Source organism: Vipera berus (genome assembly GCF_964194415.1).
Source record: "Vipera berus genome assembly, chromosome: 2".
Lineage (NCBI taxonomy): Eukaryota > Metazoa > Chordata > Lepidosauria > Squamata > Viperidae > Vipera > Vipera berus.
In genome coordinates, this window is record NC_138203.1 from 190,540,916 (window position 1) to 190,563,095 (window position 22,180).

Below are 22,180 nucleotides of genomic sequence, written 5' to 3' on the forward strand. Positions count from 1 at the left end.
AAACACATGGGTCTGGAGACCTATCATTCAAATTGCCCCAGCGTCACATATTGGTAGCTCACAAATTGTTTCTTCTTGGCAGTTGGCCTTGTGTCAAATATGTATTATACAGAGAGCCTTAACAATACTATTTTTCATTTGTAACCTTCTCAGGTTTTCCTAGATAATCCACGCACATAAGCAAGGACTAGAAGGGAATAGACCGAAGAAAAAAAATGATAGGCTTTTAAAACTTCATGCTTAGATGCTTATCAAGGATTCAGAGTTCTCCCATGCCACTGTCTGGGGATGTTGATATATATTATTAGGAGCAAATTGGAACACGTTGCCTTTTTTTTTTTTTACCAAACCTATGTCAGTGAATTTCAGGCTTTCTTTATACAAACACACACACATTTTTTTTTTAAAAGTGGTTCTATGGTTCTAATTTAAACCAATTTAAAAAGGGCAAAAATGTCAAAAGAAAATCATTTTTCCTCATATCAAAAACTAACATTGGAGTCAGACAGACTTCAGGTTGTAATGTTTTATAGTATGGAAGCAAAATGGCCTATTTAAGCTTAGACAACAGTCTGACTTCAGACTATGCATATGAATAATGGAAAGGTGTTATCAGTGGAGAACGTAACGATATTCTTATTATCTGTATAGATTCACATGAAAATAAACCGTCTATTATACTTGGTCCCAAGTTGATCAGGGCTTTCAGTGAAAGTTCATTATCTTGAGATAAATATACTATATTTTACTAATAACTCTGATTTCTGGGCACCTAACCAGTTTTCCTAACTTCCATTACAGCTCATCAACCATAGCTGAATAGTTTCACAAGTACAGGTAGTCCTCAACTTACAACAGTTCATTTAGTGATTGTTCGAAGTGACAATGGCAGTGAAAAAAGTGACTTATGACCATTTCTCACATTTACGACCATTGCAGAATTCCTATGGTCACGTGACCCAAATTTGGACACTTGGCAACTGACTCAGTCAGGATCCCAGGTTTATGTGATTGCTTTTTGTGACCTTCTGGCAAGCAGTCAATGGGGAAGCCAGATTCACTTAGCAACCGTGTTAGTGATTCACTTAACAACTCTGACAAGAAAGGTCATAAAATGGAGCAAATTTCACTTATCTCACTTAGAAACAGAAATTTTGGGCTCAATTATAAGTCAAGGACTACCTGTACATACAACAATGGGGTGAAACACTTAATAGAGCATTAAAGAACACCAAAAACAGTCAACCAGCTATCAATATCCCTTCTACAAGGGAATTCATACCATTGCTTCAGGAAATCCTGAGAAAAAGCCAGGTCTTCATGGCCTTCCAAATATTTGCAGGGTTGCATTTGGTCTAATTTCCAGGATTAAGTTGTTCAGAAAAAGTGCAGCAATACCCTGAGAAAGGAATTACACCAGAACAAGCCTTCCCTTCCAGCTCTCCCGGGACACTCCCCTTGAAATAATTGCTGCCAGATATCCAGATGTTGTCAGACTCAGGTTGAGATATATTAGGTTTTAAAGGTGACAACTGGCACCTTGAATTGTACCCAAAAGCTTACTAATAAATAATGCAGCTCTTGCAGTGGAGGTGTCATTTATACAAATCAGGTTGTACTACTGAGCTTGGTCTCTTTGTACCTGTTGTAGCTTTCAAGTGGTCTTCAGCGACAAGCCCATATAAAATGCATTGCAGTGAGTCCAACTGAGAGGTCACTGAGGCATAACTAACCATAACTGAGCAGGGCCGCCCAATCCAGAACCAGATTGCCTCATGGCTTTGTGAATTAAAATACATTACTCCATGTTGTAAGTTAGCAGATCATTCCTAAAATTATAGGGCAAAGAAGCAATGGCTGATGCTCTAGTCTATTGTTCTATTAGCTGTCTTGGGCAAAAGAGCAGCAGTAAAGTATAATGCTCACTATTGGAGTAAGCAATTCCCCTTTTACCTCAGTTACTTCTAAATGTATCTGAATAAAACTATTTGTTTAAAAAATCTGATGAAAGGCAGAGCGGGCAAGGGATACAATCTATTTTTAAATAATTTTATTAAGTGTTTATTGCAATTAAGAAAGCAATGGAATACATGAAATACTTTTTTGCATTTTTCATTAGCTTATAAGATAACCTTTACTGTCATTGTTTTCTGTGAATGCACTGGCACACATTAAAAATGAAATTCTGATGCCCACTCTCAAAATAAGCCAAAATGTTGAAAATCCACTCAAACTAACAGCACTATCCAGGACAGAATGCTTTAACCAAGTTTCCATTGCAATGATGACACAGCAGTTTCTTACTTGCTGGTTTGTTATTAACTCTAGCTTATGAAACTTATGAAGTGCTTCCATTGACCTGTGTTTGTTGCACCAGCATATTCTTGATTAGAACTGTGCTTATGGACTTTTTAACCACATGTAATCACACCAGATGTACCTTACTCTATAGCTTATACGGGACAGCAGTAGCTAAAAGCTCAGATTTATCACCAAGATAACAAAATTCAGCAGGCATACCAGTTTACAATTCTGGATAGATAAATCCATTTTCTAGTGCAACGACTATTCCTTTCACCTTGTATTTTTGCCCATTTACTGTGGACACAAAAGCTTCCATTTTTATGCAATCCAAGGCATTCTACAAAGCCCACTTTATTAAGGGAAATTGGGATAAATTTTATTTTCAATCACTACCTTTCCAAAGAAATTGATTTTTGCACACCATGGTGCCAATAATTAGAGCTGTGACCACTTTCTGGCAAGGGGATGGCTGTCATTTTAAGGTCCAGGGATTGCAAATCAAGGCCTCTTTTGGCAAAATGCACCTGTATATTGTCTTCTATAAATGTAACCACGTTCCTAGCCCACCACCGTCATTATGCCCCCCTCCCCAAAGGAGGAATTAAAGGTCTTTAAATTTGGCTTCTCTCTTCTCCACAAAGGCATCCATCCCTTCTTTCCGGTCCTCCGTGGCAAAAGTGCAGTGGAACAGCCTCTTTTCCAGCCGGTTGCCCTCGGCTAAGGTGAGCTCGAAGGAGGCGTTGACCGCTTCCTTGGCCATCGCGGCCACCAGCTTGGAGTGGCGGGCGATCTTCTCCCCGCAGCTGATGGCTTCGTCCAGCAGCTTTTCCACCGGGCAGACTTTACTAACCAGGCCGGCCAGCTTGGCTTCGTGGGCCGAGATCCGCTCTCCGGTCAGGATCATCTCCATGGCCAGCGACTTGCCCACCGCCCGGGTCAGCCGCTGCGTCCCGCCGGCGCCGGGGATGGTGCCCAGCAGGATCTCCGGCTGCCCGAACTGCGCCTTCTCGCCCGCGTAGATGATGTCGCACATCATGGCCAGCTCGCAGCCGCCGCCCAGCGCGTAGCCGTTGACGGCGGCGATGACCGGCTTTCGGATGCTGGCCAGGCGGTTCCAGTGGGCGAGGAAGTTGGAGCCGTAGCACTCCTGGAAAGTCCGGTGTTGCATCTCCTTGATGTCGGCGCCAGCGGCGAAGGCTTTCTCGTTGCCCGTCAGCACGATGGCGCGCACGGACGGGTCCTGCTCCAGAGCGTCCAGCGCTTGGCTCAGCTCCACCATCAGCTCATCGCAAAGCGCGTTCAGGGCCTTCGGGCGGTTCAACTGGATCACCGCCACTTTCTGACCGGCTCCCTTCTTCTCCACCAGCAGGTGCTGGAAGTGCGCTGCTGCCGACGCGCCCAGAAAGCGACGGGGCGGCCGAGCGGCCACAGTGGCCGCGGCCAAAGGCAGGCGGCGTAGGAAAAGCGCGGTGGCCATGCTGGCGAGAGCGGCAGGACGCGGGGGGTTCCAGTCCAAGAGGCCCGCGGAAGTACTTCCGGCTCCCGAGCGATGCCGTCCTCCATATGAGGGGGGGAGGTTCACAGGGCACTTGCCCCGCTTGCTCTTGATTGGATGTTCTTATGAAAACATCTTTGTTATTGGATGAAAGACGTTACACTGAACCACCGTTCATCTTAATAAAAAGGCAAAGCCAGCAAGACGCACAAACCTCTAGGTCCAATTCCCTCGGCAGGATTTTTTTTTAAAAAAATGTTCTGACAATTGTTTCCAAGCATTTAAGCCAAAGCCCCCTACCGAGGTCTAAAGGCTCAAGAGCTAAACGCTGTGTTAACTTCTTCTGATGCACTGCTAACAGTTTCAAGTAAAAGCAAAAACGATTTAAGATGCAAAGAGCTGCAATATCTAATGAGGGGGGAAAAACTGGAATTCTCCTTTAAGACTAGGACAGGAGTAGGCAACCTCGGCTCTTTTATGACTCATGGGACTTCAACTCCCAGAATTCCTGAGCCAGCCAAGCTGGCTCAGGAATTCTGGGAGTTGAAGTCCATGAGTCATAAAAGAGCCGAGGTTGCCTACCCCTGGACTAGGAGAACCAACAAACATGTGAAAGCTGGATTTGTCTTCGCTACAATGTTGTGTGTGGCCAGGTTGAAACTAGCGTAAATGAGAGAAGCCAGTTTAAAGAGCAAAGGCAGAAAAGGCGATGAAAACCTCCCAGCGGACGACTTTTATAAATCTCCTTTCCCTCCGGGCCTAAATCTGGTATAGCGTGCCGGAAGTGAGGGTTGTCGAGCCACTCGTCTCTCTCTCTCTCTCTCTCTCTGGTCTCTTTTGGGGAGGAGGGACAAAGTTTACGGAAGTTGTGAGGGACGGACAGGAAGCGGAAGTGTTGTGAGGCAATGGGGAGGCAGCGTCTCCTGAGCTGCTCGGATTAAGAGTCTCAATGAGGAAAGGTAGGCGGCCGGGGGAAGCAGGTTGGGAGTTGCTCGGCGCCGGTACTCTGAGGGAGGCCAGTTGACGGTTCGGCAGGCAAGGCTGTTTCTGCCGTTGCTTTCGAAGTGCTCTTACGGGAGACCTGTTTTAGGGGTCAGCGCTGATTTCCGACCTTCCCCCTTTCCGGGCAGGATGGTGATACACCCCAGAGATGGCAATCGACGGGAGCAGCCCCTCCGAGGATGGATAACGCTCTTAAATGACCAGCCAGGCCCTTTTACCCGTGTCTTGTTGGCCTGAGCACCTGCGGCCTACTTGTTATCGGCCTTGAGCAGCTGCCCTCCTAATTTGTTTAGGCTTACACAGCTGTGGCTGAAGGTGGGACTTCGTCTTGCTGCTGACTTCCCAGACTTGACAAGCAACTCTTTGGTGTTTCCCCCCCCCCCCCCACTCCTGTTGTCTTATTCTTGAGAAGAGAGATGAGAGGCGGGGTCGGGTCAGCTTTATTATGGTTTCCCTTGTTGCCTCCGGAACAGCAAATGACACGCTATTATTTTTTTTATTTCTTCCAATTAAGCTTCACAGAATATTGGAGCTTTCCAAAGGCTTGGGATGACCCACAATACTGGGGCACCCACGGTAGAGGAATTATACTTAGTACATGGATGATACCAGTTTTATAGAATTAGTGATAATGATTTCTCCCCCCCCCCCCTTGAATACAGTCAAAGATTGTCACAAAACAAGTATTCCTAATTACATGTGACCAAAATACTGGCTTCACAGTTACTGGCTTCACATAATAAGCTGGAATCCATCTGAGCATTATCTGCTTCGTTGTGTGAATTCAGCCAAAATGAAGGGGAAACTAATTAATTTCTTGAATTATGAATTTTAAAAAATATACCTGTGGTATATTCTGTAGTATAATTGTTGATTCCTTTGAATAATGCATTACTTTACTACGTTGAGTCTTTGTTAGACTGTGCGGTTCAAACACATGCAAAGTCTTGCATACGAACTTGATATGTGCTATTTAATTTTTAAATTATAGGCTACTTCATGAAAGGCATAGCATGTTATCTGAATTACATAGTGTACAGTTGTGGGAAGATTGTAAATAGAGAGACTTGCGGGAAATTATATATAGAAAGTCTAATTGGTGACAATTGTTACATAAAGTAGCCACTCACATTTCTAAAACAATTTTATGGATGTTCACTTAATTATCCTTTGCTAAATTCAGTGAGATTTATTTCTAAGACAGCAGAAGAGTTGGTATATAACTTTCTTATAAGAACAAATATATTTTGAAATTTGCTATTCAGTTTTAATCCTTTATTACTTAAGTTAGCAATTCCCTCTGAACTTGAGATAAGCCCCACTGGAATAAATTGTGATTATGACTGAATATGAATGCATGATATTATTTGTTAAGAACTCAAAGGGAGTCATGTAGGACTAAGCTAATAAAAAAAACTTTTCCTTTGTTTTTTTATAAATAGAACACTAATTGTAATTCTTCACTAACTAAAGATTTTTCACAAGAGATGTGACTTGGGTTTCATTTACAAGCTGGTTTATCCTAATCAGAAAGTGTCTTCCATTCTTATATCCAAATGGAAGATACTGTGCATAATGGAGAGTATAACACATCTTTCCAGAAGGTTGCTTTTATTTTTTGCATTGTGTTTAAGGTTTGTGCAGATATAAGTCTTACATGGACTTTATATATGTTAATCTGAGTTGCCATTCAGATTGTTCACTTATTTTAATTTTCTCCTTCAGTTTTACTGTTCTTAGAAGTGCAGTACCCTGTAATCTGCAAGTACAATCAAAATGGGGCCTAGACGGAAAAATGTGAAAGTGTATTCCACAAACCGGGAAAGCCCTGTATGCATTAAAGCTGCTGAGCTGAAAGACTACATGAACCAGCTTTCACATGAAGTGCTTTGCCATATCTTTAGGTAAGAAAATAGATTTTGTTTTGGTTTCAATATCTCCTATCATTCATTTTAATGGTCAGTGATAACAAGCATCTGCCTAATGTTGACATTTAACTGCTTCCATTTAGAGCAGGCATGTCCAACTCGCGACGTCATGTGATATCGCGTGACGTATTGCAACTTTTTCCACATTGCCGGCAATGGGGTGGGCGCGGTTTCAGCGTGACGCATCCAGCCCGTGGGCCGGCAGTTTGACATGTCTGATTTAGAGGTTTGGGTAACATGCACGCCAATACATCAATTATTAATTTGTGGAACACTTTGTGTTACAGAAAAAAAGTATAATCATCCACACATTGCCTAGTGCCACTTGTTTAGGAGGAAGTAACCATACTTGCCATATCCAAAGGCCCTCTGAAAAAGCCAGGTTTTAACCGCTTTCCAAAAGTAGAGCCTGCCCTTATCTTTGGGGTTGTGCTGTTCCAGACAAGGGGGGCTTTTGAATTGTATTAAAGGTTTCATTTTTTTAAAAAAAGACTCAGATTAACTCTTGGTGTAGTAATGATTTATCATTGCTGAATATCGTTGGCCTATATGAAATAAAAAAATTTGCACTACAGAGAGAAGGGTTGTTTTCTCTTTACTTTGGATGACTGTAAGATACAGGACTCATTTATCAAGTGTCCTCTATGGTAACTTACATTACTGTTTTTTTTCATTCCTGACAAATATGTGCCTTAGTTCCCAGCTATTCTAAAAATTCAGTCTGGAAATTTTGAAGTCCTGGTGCCATGATTGAATGGCAATTGTTATACGTGTGATGCTTTGTCTTTTTAAAATTTTAGCATGTGATTCTCCCAAAGGAACAATTGTTACTAGATGATTGGAAAAGAATTAAGTAAATCATGGCCTGTTTTATTACAGTTCCGTTTTCATTTACACTCGAATTTATTTCTTGCTCTAGTTGTTAATAGATGTTCTTTAGTATACAAATTGCTCTTTAGTATAATAGTAGAGGAAAGAAAGCATCCAACAATTAATCCCATTTTATTCCCATCTTGAAGGTATCTTCCCCTGCAGGATATCATGTGCATGGAATGCCTCTCCCGGAAGTTAAAGGAAGCTGTCATCTTGTACCTAAGAGTAGTTAAAGTTGTGGATCTCTGCGCAGGTCGCTGGTGGGAGTACATGCCCACCGGTAAGTGGCTGCTGTGAATCATGACAACTTTGACTACATTTTCTGCTTAGCTGTAGCATTTAAAATAACAGAGGACTTCCACAAATGTTATTTGTATATAGGAAAGCTTCCCAGAATAATAAAGAGATGGCAGGAGCTCTTTGTAACAAGCACATGTTTTAAGAGAAAGTAACTTTTGATTAGGCAGTCAGCTAGGCAGAAGTAATGGAATAGGGATCTTCTGAGTCAATTTAATCTTTCTCCTAAATCACTGGGGATTTATTCTAGAATGCTATGGAAAGTGTCTGAAATCGCCTAATATTTTGCAGGCATTCTAAATGGTCAGCAAAACTTGGGAGAAGTTACAGATTCAGAAAGAGCTTTTCTTCCTTTTGAAGGAAAATTTAAAATTGGGAGTACATGAATAACAACCTAATGTATTCAAGTTCAAATTAAACCTCATCTCACAAACACAAAAAATCCAAGATCTGAGATTAAAAAACTAGTCAAACTAGTCATGATCAATTATAACATAGATCTATGACACCACTTAACAAATTATACTTTGGGGAATTAAATATTTATTTGATTAAATATATATAACACCGTCCGCTAGTAACTATTATTTCAAATATGTTTTATCTTTTTTTTTTTAATCCCACTTATATCCCGCCCTTCTCCGAAGACTCAGGGCGGCTTACAATCTAAAGCACAAATCAATGTGCTTAGCAATAGCCTTCATTCTATGTATATGTCTGCTTATTAGGGCTTTCGCCCCCCCCCCCAAGTGGCATTATTACAAAGTCAGCTTATTGCCCCCAACAATCTGGGTCCTCATTTTACCTACCTCGGAAGGATGGAAGGCTGAGTCAACCTTGAGCCTGGTGGGACTCGAACCTGCACTAATTGCAGGCAGCTGGTGTTACATAAGGAGGCATTAGCCCACTGCTCCACCAAGGCTCTTCTTGCATATAGTTCGGTTTTTCCTCAGTAGTAGTAGTACCATCTTTCTGCAGTGTTGTCTTTGAATTCTAAAATTACAAAAGAAGATGCCAAAATAGAAATGGTGGTATATATATATATATATATATATATATATATATATATATATATATATATATATATATATATATATATATATATATATATATATATATATATATATATGATAAAATAAAGACGCGTTACTTGCCTTTGTGCATCTAGATAACCAATTTTTAATAAAAAGTACAATATGGATTGTTTGTGCAGGATTCACAGATTCCAGCTTCCTAACCTTGCTGAAGAAAATGCCAGATATTGAGCAGCTATATGGCCTTCATCCCAGGCACCTTGACAGACGTAGGGTTCGGGGTTATGAAGCCTTCAGCATTCCTGGGGTGCTAGAAGCTTTGCAGGCTTGCCCAAATCTCTTGGTATGTGTTCAAAACATAAATTTGCAATTTCTTTGGCAGCTGTCATGCTGGATAAGAATTAAAGGGACAAATTTAGAAAATGTTGGAGACAGTTTGGGAGGACAGATGGATTTGTATTTTATGGATCAAATTCAATTCCGTGCCCTTGAATCTGGGTTTCATTATCACATCTGAAACAACTGTAATTAAAAAAAAACAAACTCACATGGAGTTTTCTGTTTTAATTAAATCTGGAAGTTTGCCCTTAAAGCCCAATCTGTTACTATAAGAAGTGAACAGTCTATGAATGAAACATAGCATAGAAAGAACAGTGTATTACATAAAATCACATGATATACATACACTAATCACGTTTGCTTTGTATATAGTTTATTTGCAGAGTGAGGAAGAATAATTTGGGAGTTGCAAAAATTGGCAAGCTTAGTGTTGTAACTAGCTACAATGTATCAACATATGGTTTATCAAAATAGTCCTGAGGATACAGTTTTATATAACAGTCTGAAGAGTTGTTTTATGGATACTTAAATGTTGATAATTTTATTGGTTTCTTCGCTATGGGTTTTTAGAAAGGCAAGGTATAAATCTTAGCAAGGAGATTTAGATCTGCTATTTTTAATGCATATATGATATGCAACTAATGTACAATTAATAATTGTCAGTGAAGTTGGCTTAATATTAATACAGAATTGTATGTAAGTTGGCAACAATGTTCAGGTAATATTAATATAAATAAGATAAATATTGTTTTTGCTATGATGATGCTTGACTCTTTATTCTGGATTTTTTCCCCACACTACTTAGGGTGTTGAGACTTCCCATTTGGAACTAGTAGAAGCCATTTGGACATACATGCCCCAAGTTCACATCCTAGGGAAGTTTCGTAATCGTAATGGTGCCTTCCCAATTCCACCTGAAAATAAATTGAAAATACCAATAGGAGCTAAAATTCAAACTTTGCACTTAGTAGGTAAGAATTATGTATTTATGATATTAAAGCAGTTAAGCATTTTGAAAAGCTATGAAATCAGAACATATTGTGAATAGATTTGCTATTTTTGCAATAGTAGAATAGTTCCTATTTATATTAGTAGATGAAACAAATAGATTTTTTCAACATTGTAAAATTCATGCTATCAACACTGTATTACTGGATTAATACTACAGGTAGTCCACATCTTACAATAGTTCATTTAACAACAGTTTAAAATCTCTGATGACCTCAGAAAAAGTCACCTAATGACCATGGTAAAAATGGTCATAAAATTGGATCTGGTGAAATGATGACTCACTTAATGACTGCACCATTTAATGACTGAAGTTCCATTCCCAGTTGTCTTAAGTTGAGAACTACCTGTAGTCTGACAAATCAAACCATTTATATTTGCAGTGTTTCTCTGTGAAATGCCTGGTTTTGACTACAGCTTGCTGCTCTGTGTATTTTTTAGGAGTTAATGTCCCAGACATTCCTTGTATTCCAATGCTGAGGCATCTGTACCTGAAGTGGGTGAGACTCACCAAACCACAACCTTTTAAGGATTTCCTTTGCATCAGCTTACGCACTTTTGTCATGAGAAATTGTGCAGGTAAAAGAGCAGTCTTGCTGCTTCAAACATTATCTAGGTTAAAATGTGTTACAATACAATTTCCTAGACATTTCAAGCATTTGGAAAGAAGTGGTTTATTATCCAGATAGTAGTAATGTAATGTAATGTCAATGTCTGTTTGTGCTCCAAATCTGATTAATACTGATTCAGTTGTTAAAATTGCTGTTCCTTGTTCACAGTTTGAAAATTGAACTTTTTTTCTTTTTTTTCTTTTTTATTAAAGAGTTTTACAAAAAAAAAGATTTTACAATACATATCCCCAAAACCCACCCACCTCAAACCACCCCCCTTCCCCCCCACTTCCCAGAGCTAAATAAATACAGGGTTATAGATATAATAATCATATTCTAACTAAAAATTATCCATAATATAAAATTAACCAAATTCATAATGTGCTGTAACTCCCCTTTAACATAGATACATACACTAAAATACTAACAGTAAAATTAATAACAATATCCCTCTAAAATCTACTCATAAGCTAAATGGAACTTTTTAGTCCCATATTTATTCTGAATATAATCTATCCATCTCCTCCAAACTGAAATATATCTTTCTTGTGAATGATCCTTCAAATAAGCAGAAATCTTAGACATTTCTGCAAGATTCGATACTTTAAACACCCATTCTTCTATAGTAGGCAAACTATCCTTCTTCCAGTATTGTCCCACCAGTAACCGTGCTGCTGTTATCAAATTCAACATCAAATTGGTTTCTTTAACATCACAATCTACAACAATGCCCAATAAAAACAATTGCGGAGAGAACTTTATCTTTCTCTTAAAAATCTTTTGAATGTTCCACCAAATTTTAACCCAAAAAGCTTTTATATTTCTGCAAGTCCACCACAGATGAAAATAGGTGGCTTCTAAACTACCACATCTCCAGCATTTAGACTGTAAGTTAGGATACATGTTAGACAACTTTTTGGGATCGAGATGCCATCTATAAAACATTAAATAAAAATTTTCTCTTAAATTTTGAGCCTGAGTAAATTTAACATTTCTAACCCAAATTACCTCCCAAGTATCCAACGGAATTGGTTCCTGGATATTTTGTGCCAACTTTATCATACAATCTTTAACTAATTCCGTTTCCGAATCCAATTCAATTAAAACATATATCCTCTTTATATGTGCACAATTTAAATCTCTAATTTGTTTTACTAAATTTTCATCTGTAATTGTGATGCCAACCTTCTGATCCAACTTCCACCTAGCTTTCAATTGGGTATATTGAAACCAAGAGTAACTTATGTTTTCTTGTCTTAACTCATCTAATGATTTAAGTTGCCAATCGTTCCCTTCCAATCTAAGTAATTCCTTATAGGAAAACCTATCCAAACTCACTCCCATAGATACACCTTCTATCCCGTGTCCAGGAATTCCCCAAATCGGTATTTTATAATTTAACTTATAATAGTACTTTTTCCAGACACGCAACAAGGCACTTCTAAGAATATGAGATTTAAAAGCCCTGTCCACCTTTTTATCATAAAGCAAATATGCAGGCCATCCATATACCAAATCCCAACCCTCAAGGTGAAGTATTCTCTTATTAGTTAAATTAAGCCAATCGCTAACCCATGTCAAGACCACCGCATCATAATACAGTTTCAAATTCGGTGCCTTGAGTCCCCCTCTTTCCCTAGCATCTTGTAAAATCTTAAATTTAACTCTTGGTTTTTCCCCCGCCCAGATAAATTTATTAATACCCTTCTGCCATTCATCAAGGTTGGCATCCTTTTTCAATATAGGTATCATTTGAAACAAAAAGAGAAACTTCGGCAGAACATTCATTTTAACAGCTGCGATTCTTCCCAGTAAAGATAATTGTAATTTTTTTCAATTATTTAAATCCCTTTGTATCTTCAACCTTAATGTTTCATAGTTATTCTTATATGATTTTACATTTGAAGCTGCAATATACACTCCCAAATACTTAACCTTTTTTACTATTTCAAAACCTGTTAATTTAATTAACATTTCCCTTTCACTTATAGATATATTCTTAGATAATATCTTAGTCTTATTACTATTCACCTTAAACCCAGAAACCTTACCATACTGAGTTATAATTTCCATCAAATCTATAACCGATTGTATCGGTTGAGATACTGTCACAACCAAGTCATCAGCAAAAGCTCTCAATCTATAATTATTCTGTTTTATTTTAATTCCCTTTATAATAGAGGACTCTCGAATTTTAATTAATAAAATCATTAAAACAAACAATAATGGTGATAGGGGGCATCCCTGTCTTGTACCTTTTTCAATTTTAAAAGTCTCTGTTAATCCCCCATTAACTATAATTTGTGCATTTTGTTGTTGATATATAGCTTTAATAGCATGTAGAAAACCTTCTCCAAAATTCATCTCCTCAACGACTCTTAATAAAAATTGCCAATTCAATTGGTCAAAGGCTTTCTCTGCATCCAAAAATATCAATGCTGCGGAGACTTGGTTGTTCTTATCCAAATATTCAAGCAAATTTACAATTTGTCTTACATTATATTTCATATACCTTCCAGATATAAATCCCGATTGATCACTATGAATCATTTGTTTTAAAACTTGCATTAATCTATTAGCCAATACTTTAGCAAAAATCTTATAATCTGTATTCAAAAGCGATATAGGTCTATAATTTTTAGGTTGAGTAAGGTCTTGATCCTCCTTTGGAATCATTGATACAAAAGCTGTCCTCCAAGATGGAGGAACTGCTCCTCCAGTCTGAATTTCATTAAACAAGATCTTTAAAGGTTCAATCATTTCAACCAACAACATTTTATAATAAATTGCTGTTAATCCATCTGTTAATCCATCCTTGCCCACTTTCAACTGTTTAATAGCTAAAGAGATTTCCTCTGATGTTATTAAGCGATTCATCTCAAGTTGTTCTTTTGAAAGTCTCGGAAAATGAGCTTCCTGTAAATACTTATCTATATCTAAAGCTTGTATGTTTTCTCTAGAATATAATTTCGAATAGAAATCTAAAAAACTCCTCTTAATCAGCTTTTGATGATAGACTTCTTTTCCTTTATATTCTATTTTATCTATAGTACGTAATTTCTGTTTCTTCCTTAATTGGTAAGCCAACCACCTACCAGGCTTATTAGCGTTACAAAAAGTATTATGTCTAGCATAGCGCAAATTAGTTGCTACTTGGTCAGCCAATAGCATACTAAATTGTTCTTTCAATAAATGTATCGAGGTCCTTAAATTATTATCCAATGGATTCAAAATAAAGTCTTTCTCCTTAGATTTAATCTCTTCCTCAAGATCTATACGTTTTTGCATTTACTTACGCCTATAAGCATTATTCATATAAATCAAGACCCCTCTCATATAAGCTTTATTGGCGTCCCAAACCATTCCCATCGATGTACCTTTATGCATATTTATAACAAAAAATTCTTTCACATGTTCTCTACATTTCTGCAAGAACACCTCATTTGTAAATAAATTTTCATTCAGTCTCCAGGATCTGAACTACTTTTTTTCTGATAAGTTATTTTAGCTGCCTTCAACTGCAGGACACAAAATTTAATTATGTCATGTGGAGGTAAACAGGGAAATTGTATCCCATGTATCAGGAATAATCTGCCATGACTTTGCAGAATTACAGGAATGTAGAGATGTAGACAAAATATCTTTAAATCTATGCATTTTCTGCATAGAAAGTAACAGTTTTGTTATGTGAATGAAAATGTTTGAAATGTTATTAAAACAAAGTACATGCTAACATTTCTATGCTTTTATTTAGCTGACTGAATGTGAATTTCTTTTTTTTTTCCTGTAGGACCCACAAACTCATTGAAGTATGTTCCCCTGGTCACTGGTTTAGCTTCTGCTCGAAACTTAGAACATCTAGAATTGGTTCGAGTTCCTTTTCTTGGAGGTCTTATTCAGCATGTTGTAGAAGACAGTTGGAGATCTGGTATGGAAATTCTCTGGAATTAAGAACAATTCTTACTTTTCCATTATTTCTTCATCTTCTCCTTTATAGAAATGAATATTGCTAATATATTCAGAGATAAGAGTTGCTTTTAATATAAAAAAAGATACTGGGTGCATCTGAATATAAAGAATTCTTATATTTGAAATTTAAGAAGTGAGTGCTTCCCCTTGGGATGCTTAAGGGATAACATATTCTCTTGGTGAACATATATTTGCGTGGAGTTCAAATTTGGCTTCCGTTCCTGAACTTGCTAATTGATGAAATAGAGAAAGTTCGCTAACAATAAAGCAACATGTTTATGTTGTTGAATAGTGTAGCTGTGGCGACTGAGGTTAAGGGAGATCATAAAAAGGTTTTCTAAGTGTGCGTATTCTTTATTCTCCTTAGTCTAAGGGTATGATTTCACTTTGGACTAACCCCATGATCCTGGAGTATGAATCAAAATGTTAAATTTGGTTAATAGAAAAGAAGTTTCAAACTGGTATGCAGAGATTGCAGTGAAGGATGTGTGCTGTGATTGACATATGGGGGATTCTTATCTGTTAAGTAATAGTAGTCATACACTATGCTGAAATAGAAATAAAAAAAGGTTGGGTTTTCAATTTTGCTTCCAACGTTCCTTCTATGATTACTGTTCCTAAAACACAGTGGAAATTACTTTTTTGTTTTATTTTTTGGATTTTCAGGGGGCTTCAGAAATTTGCACACTATAGTTCTAGGAGCTTGTAAGAATGCTTTGGAAGTTGATCTTGGCTACCTCATCATAACTGCTGCACGAAGGTAATTGTCTGTCAGCGGTCTTTTGAATTAATCTGTCAGTAAATTTCCATTATCCGATCCGGGTTGGTCACTGGGACCAGAGGTTTATTAATCTTCTGAGCTTCTGGAACTCTTACTGGAGTTTATCCTCACTCAACCTCTCTACCAGGATGTGTGATTTGGGCTATTCTACCCATAGTATTTAAGAGGTGCCTAGTTGTGTGTGGCTTTATGGTTGTTGATTGGGATGTTGATGGTTGGCTATGAAGTCATGGGCTGTTGTTTCCTTGTGCTGCCAGGTCCTGGCTCTTAAGTATCTGATAGGCTGTAGTAAATCAGCACTCCTGTGGATTGACAAGAGGTTGTTTCCCAGGCTTCAATCATTACCATAATTACCATTCTGTTTACCATTACCATTTACTAATTACCATTCATGCAGTTTTGTTTATTCTTTCTTAAATGCTGTGTGTTGCTTTTTTTGCCATGGCTTGCTTTCTATTTACTTCATTCATGTAATAAATGTCATAATAGATGTTATCAAGAAATAATGTTGATGTAATAAAAATGTTCTGCTGTTGCTTTGCTTTGAACAAGGGTTCTAATATCAGTGGCCTCAGGTTAACATTTACTCCTACTTTGGTTTTCATTTTTTTTCAGATTGCATGAAGTACGAATTCAGCCTTCCTTAACCAAAGATGGAGTATTCTCTGCACTAAAAATGGCAGAATTGGAATTTCCCCAGTTTGAAACACTACATCTTGGATATGTTGATGAGTTTTTGTTACAGTGTACGAAATCCTTCAATCTTTCTGTTGGTTAACTATCAGCAGCTAGGGTAGATCTGGATTTTATTATTTGCCTAAAAGGAGTACACAGATGTTAAGATACCTTCTTGTGTAATCTAGAGGCAACCCTAAAGTCTTGGTTGCTCATCAAATGTGCTTGGGACTTAGAGAAGGAATCTTGATTATAATAGTATGCATACGTGGCCTGGACTGCATTTCATTTTTTGAGATGAGCTATGAAACTCTACATCAGGGGTGTCAAACTCGCAAGGGCGCGTGATGTGTTGCAACATTGCTAAGCACATTGGTTTGTGCTTAAATTGTAAGCCGCCCTGAGTCTTCGGAGAAGGGCGGGATATAAATGGGATTAAAATAAATAAAATAAACATATTGTGACTTTTTTTCCCATTGCTGGCAATGGGGTGGACGTGGTTTTGCCATGACATATCCGGCCCACGGGCCGGCAGTTTGACACCCCTGCTCTACATCATTGGGAATTTCTCTGGGGGAATTAAACCTTGGTCTGATGAGACCATAGAATGAGATAATGTGCATAGGTCTTGTTACAAAAAAAAATATATTGGAAGTTCTCATTTCCTGAAGAAGGATTAATCAAGCACGTGCAGAGGAAATAACCAAAGTGGGTCTTTTTAGTGATAACATATGGTAAAGCAGGCCTGCACAGTTTGCAAAGGACCAAGAACCAGACTGATACCTTAAAAATAATCATGGGTCACGAAGGAATAGCTAGCAGGCCAGTTAGCTCTTTGGCAGCTAACAGCATATTGGCAGCAGCAAAGCTGACAGTGCCTATGAAACCTAGAGGCGTTAATGTGCCTTTTGAGATGGACATGGATGTGAAAACTAGCTGGCAGCTGAAGATCTTTCCTACAGGCAGTAACATTTGGTGGCAGTCAGCTGGTTATTTTTCAAAAATGTGTGGCCTTGTGTGGCATGCAGGCTATACATTGTGCAGCCCCGTGGTAGAGTTTTACACCTAGCTTTATTCCTGAGTGTATGCCAGGAGAGTAAGGAAATAACAAATTTGCTAAAGATTTTTTTCACATAAACTTCATATCTGTAGCTGTAATGGGATATTGGTGTTTCATCTTAACTATATATCTCAACTTTGCAGCCCATTGTTCTGTCATATTCCTTAACCCTAATAGAATACTTATGCCAAACTGGATTGTTGTTGAGTTTCTTTTAAAAGAGAAAAAAAAAGCAGGGGCTAGGTAGAATTTAACCTTAGCACAGTTTGCTAAGTTAGCTCTTACAGATCAGTCCCTAAGTTTGTGACTATTAGAAAACATGTTTTTCCTTTGTTTTGCTATTCTTGCTTTCCAAGACCAAGAGGTGAATATTTAATATAACTGTGGCCAGTATTCAGACTGCATAGCAAAGTCGTGGGGAAAAAAAGGTGTTTTTTTTCTTCCCTCTGTGTCTAGGCAAAATGATCAATGCAGATCTGGTGAAGTATGGATTAGCTGATGTGGTTGAAAATCCAGGCATTATCACAGACATAGGAATGAAAGCAGTAAATGAAGTCTTCTCTTCAATTAAATATCTTGTCATATACAATTGTCCTCATTTACATAATCCAAGTAGCTGGATCACAGGTATTGTACTCACATCTGGTAAAGTCCCTCAATAAATTGCATATCCTCTCCTTAAATAAATGGATTATTTTGGGGAATTGTTTTTGTTGTACATATGACAATTTATGTCTATATGTTTTCATCATATCATCCTATATGACTGATCTAAGAATGCCATTTCATTTCAATTATCTACTTCTGAAAAGAAGTATTACTGTCTGTTTTTTACTGAGTGATGAATACTACTGGAACTTTAACATTATTATTCTATATTTCTTGTTCTTTTTTAGTAACACCTTTTACAATACAAACAACAAAAATGGAACAATGCAATATGATAAATTAAAAATTTAAACCATAAAATTACAACTATTAATTTAAGAGCAAATTGACCATATTTTTTCAGTGGAACCTTGGTCCCTAATGGTTGTAATGAATACTCACATGATTATTTTTATGAGGACTAGGGCATTGCCACTTTATATTGGATATATATTGTAGTCAGAGTAGTTCCACACAAGTCCTCATAATGGTTCCCTCTTCTAAACTAAATTATCTTGAGCTGAGTGTAGTCCTATTGTAATCATAAGAAAGGGATCTTCCATAGAACGTAAAGACTAAGTAAGTCTAGGTGTAAGTATTGAAAGAGGCAGCTCTTCAAATAACTTGGTTTTGATTTTTTAGGGGATTATAAACTAATAGTATATTGAATATAGCTTAACTGGTATTCAATGCATATGTAAACCATGAGGAGCGTTATTGAATGCTTTATTCCTAAATACTAGTTGTAGTTTCCAAAGCACTCAAGAATAGCCTCATATAAAATGTTTTAATAAATACGTCAGATCATTTTATGAAAGTCTATATAAACTTACCTGCACCATGAACCGCTGATTACAAAGTTAAGAGGGTGTTAAATGCATTCCTTGAACATTAAATGGATACCCACTCATGATTCAGTGAGTAATATCTACTCTATTCATGAACAGAGAAAACTTCTATTCATGAAATGAAAGCTGTGCTAATGAAAGAAATTATTTCATTGAAACCTATAGATTTTAAACTCGTCAGTCAAATAAAGAATCTTAATTTTTCAATGCTCCAACTTTAGGCTTCTGAAATATTAATTCCCAAGGTGCTTGTTTGTTATTTTTCTGTGTTTCACTTGTACTGTAACAAAAGCAATGTATTTTAAGTTTGAGAGGGGTGGGAATTTTTTTAGTCTTAATAGTACCGGTATTTGTTATTCTGTTTAACTAGCTACCTGTGAAAATAGAGGCTTTCAGCAAAATATTCATTAGAATAACTGTGAATCCACTTTTGGAATGGTAGAAATGAAGAAGGAAACCCAAATTGATATGGTGAAATAAGAGTAATTTTCAAACTTGGAAAGTGCATTTAGGAAAATATATTGTGATAAACCCATTGTTTTTTCTGTAGATCATTCAAGATGGACTCGGCTTTTTGATCTCACCCTGGTGAGATGCCATGCAATAAAACTAGACTCTTTTAGTCAGTTTATTGAATTACTACCAAGCCTGGAGTTTATCTCTCTGGACCAGATGTTTCGGGAACCACCCAAGGTGAGCATAAAAAATAACAATTGAGTCTGTGCACCAAATATTAAGCTTCTACTGAGTGCTTTTAAATAAATAAAATTTTATTTGGTTAATGTATGGAATTAAAATCCTATGCAGGCAGTCACCTGCTCACACAAAGAGTAAGTCTGAGTTGAAAGCATGAGCATTCCATAAACTTCATCATAATTTTCCTGTGTTTTGCTGTGTCCTGTTTTTTGATAGTTTTTCATGCAATTGTTGTTGTTGTTAGCTGCGAAGTCGTGTCCGACCCATCGCGACCCTATGGACAACATTCCTCCAGGCCTTCCTGTCCTCTACCATCTTCTGGAGTCCATTTAAGCTCACGCCTACTGCTTCAGTGACTCCATCCAGCCACCTCATTCTCTGTCGTCCCCTTCTTCTATTGCCCTCGATCTTTCCCAGCATTAGGCTCTTCTCCAGTGAGTCCTTCCTTCTCATTAGGTGGCCAAAGTACTTGAGTTTTAGCTTCAGGATCTGGCCTTCTAAAGAGCAGTCAGGGTTGATCTCCTCTAGGACTGACCGGTTTGATCGCCTTGCGGTCCAAGGGACTCGCAGGAGTCTTCTCCAGCACCACAGTTCAAAGGCCTCAATTCTTTGGCGCTCAGCCTTTCTTATGGTCCAACTTTCACTGCCATACGTTGCAACTGGGAAGACCATAGCCTTGACTATACGCACTTTCATGCAATAGAAGTGTGTAATTTGAAAGAAAATGTTCAAAGCAGCAAGGATGGTCAGAATCTGGGAAAAGGACTTGTGTGCACTCCATATCTCAAGTCAGATTAATTCTGCATAATGATAAGACATAAGTGTTGAAAACTAGTTCAGTATTGCAAGTTACAATAGAAGTATCAAGCAAGAGGCTTATAAAAATACAGGTTATCCTTGAGGTACGACAGATCATTTAATGACCGCTCAAAGTGACATCAAAACCCCCAAAAGCTATATATAACCCTATTTCAAAGTTAAGAATTCTACAGAATTAAGAATGACCAGGTGATTTCTGTAGAATACTTAACTTTGCAGAGACGTTGCACTGTACCCCCATTTATCTATTTTCCCTCCCACACTCAAACATCCCTGCCCTGCCAGGTCCCCAAAGGCATTTGGCCCATCAGATTCCAAACAGTCCTCTTCAAGGGTCCTCAGAATCCCTCCCCTTACCTTCTGAAGATCTGCAGAACTCAGGAGGCTGGGAACGAGCAGGCCACATGTTGTGTAACCTGAGCCAATACTGGACAAAGTAGCTTCACTGTCAGAGCCAGGTCAAGTTACAATACTCAGACTTTTCTGTCCAGCATGAGGAGGAAACGGTGCTTTGTGGAGTAACTCAGCAAAGAAGCTTCAAAGAAGCTGCTTTGGCACTTTTCCTAATGCTAAAAAGTATTAAGGGAAAGGTAAAGGTTCCCCCGCACATGCGTGCTAGTCGTTTCCAAATCTAGGGGCCGGTGCTCATCTCCATTTCAAAGCCGAAGAGCCAGAGCTTGTCCAAGGACGTCTCCGTGGTTATGTGGCCTGCATGACTAGACGCCAAAGGCGCACAGAACACTGTTACCTTCCCACCAGAGTGGTCCCATTTTTTCTCCTTGCATTTTTACGTGCTTTCGAACTGCTAGGTTGGCAGAAGCTGGGACGAGTAACAGGCGCTCACTCTGCTACGCGGCACTCAGGATTCGACCCGCCAAACTGCCGACCTTCAGATCGACAAGCTCAGCGTCCTAACCCACTGAGCCACCGCGTCCCTTTTTAAAAAAAGTATTACTTTCTGTCATATTTTAAGCCAATAATACAAAGATAAAAGAGCAGTGTTTATAAAGCTAAAAGCAGCAGTGTTTATACAGCCTATCGTGGGGTTTACTGCCATTTCAGAAGTCATTGGTCTTCTCTGGAAAAGAGCATTGAAGTGTCTATGTGGGGTCGGAAACGATCCCTTGGTGTTCAGATGTCACAGTTTCCTGTCATCTTATGATCTTTGATTAATACTGTCCTGGAAACTCTTTGTGAGTTGCCAGTCGGTAATTCCTTTAATGTATTTTAGGGCTGTGCTCGTGTAGGTCTGAGTGCAGGTACAGGAATTGGAGTTTCCTCTGCTTTGGTGAGCAACCAGAATTCCAACAATGACAATGACAACAATAATAACCACCAGAACAATAATGCCAATATTCACCATAATCACCATCAGCAACCAAATGATCAAAATGAAGAGAACGAATTGCGACAGGAGGAACAGATGGAGGAACAGCAGAATGCAGCAGATGGTAAGTTTTATTAATAGTTTTTAATAATGTGATTGTCTATATATAGTATATAGGCCACCAACAAGGAGAAAAGTATCATCCTCCCCTTCCAGACATGTTTCACATCTTACTTTTTTTTCACTTTTAACTTAATTCCTATCTTTATGCTCTAATTCTTTATGCTCTGCTTTTTTTTTTCTCCAGTCATGCCCAATTTTCAGAGATCGCCTAAAGTTTTCTTGGCAAGGTTTTGCCTCCTTCCTAGGTCAAGAGAAAGACTAGCCCAAGATTAGCCGGCTGGTTTTATTCTTAAGCAGGACTAGAACTCACGTCTCCCATTTTCTAGCCTGATGCCTTAACCAC

At 38.3% G+C, this 22,180-nt stretch overlaps 2 protein-coding genes across 2 annotated transcripts in view; one reads left to right on the forward strand and one right to left on the reverse strand.

The window, feature by feature from the left end:
• Positions 1-2,010: 2,010 nt before the first annotated feature.
• Positions 2,011-3,822, reverse strand: ECHS1 (enoyl-CoA hydratase, short chain 1). The gene has a single exon (XM_081316729.1). It carries the CDS (start codon positions 3,779-3,781, stop codon positions 2,906-2,908), a length of 876 nt encoding a protein of 291 aa, XP_081172855.1. The 5' UTR covers positions 3,782-3,822; the 3' UTR covers positions 2,011-2,905.
• An 889-nt stretch (positions 3,823-4,711) lies between these two features.
• The window catches only part of FBXO38 (F-box protein 38), a 38,956-nt gene continuing 21,487 nt past the window's right edge, over positions 4,712-22,180 (forward strand). Inside the window, exons 1-12 of the mRNA XM_081318596.1 lie at positions 4,712-4,758; positions 6,527-6,705; positions 7,749-7,882; positions 9,113-9,276; positions 10,078-10,243; positions 10,722-10,859; positions 14,682-14,819; positions 15,527-15,620; positions 16,257-16,387; positions 17,833-18,003; positions 19,423-19,565; positions 21,619-21,838. Of these exons, the coding sequence (XP_081174722.1) occupies positions 6,578-6,705; positions 7,749-7,882; positions 9,113-9,276; positions 10,078-10,243; positions 10,722-10,859; positions 14,682-14,819; positions 15,527-15,620; positions 16,257-16,387; positions 17,833-18,003; positions 19,423-19,565; positions 21,619-21,838 (1,627 nt within the window). The 5' untranslated portion in view covers positions 4,712-4,758; positions 6,527-6,577. The remainder of the gene's footprint in view (positions 4,759-6,526; positions 6,706-7,748; positions 7,883-9,112; positions 9,277-10,077; positions 10,244-10,721; positions 10,860-14,681; positions 14,820-15,526; positions 15,621-16,256; positions 16,388-17,832; positions 18,004-19,422; positions 19,566-21,618; positions 21,839-22,180) is intronic.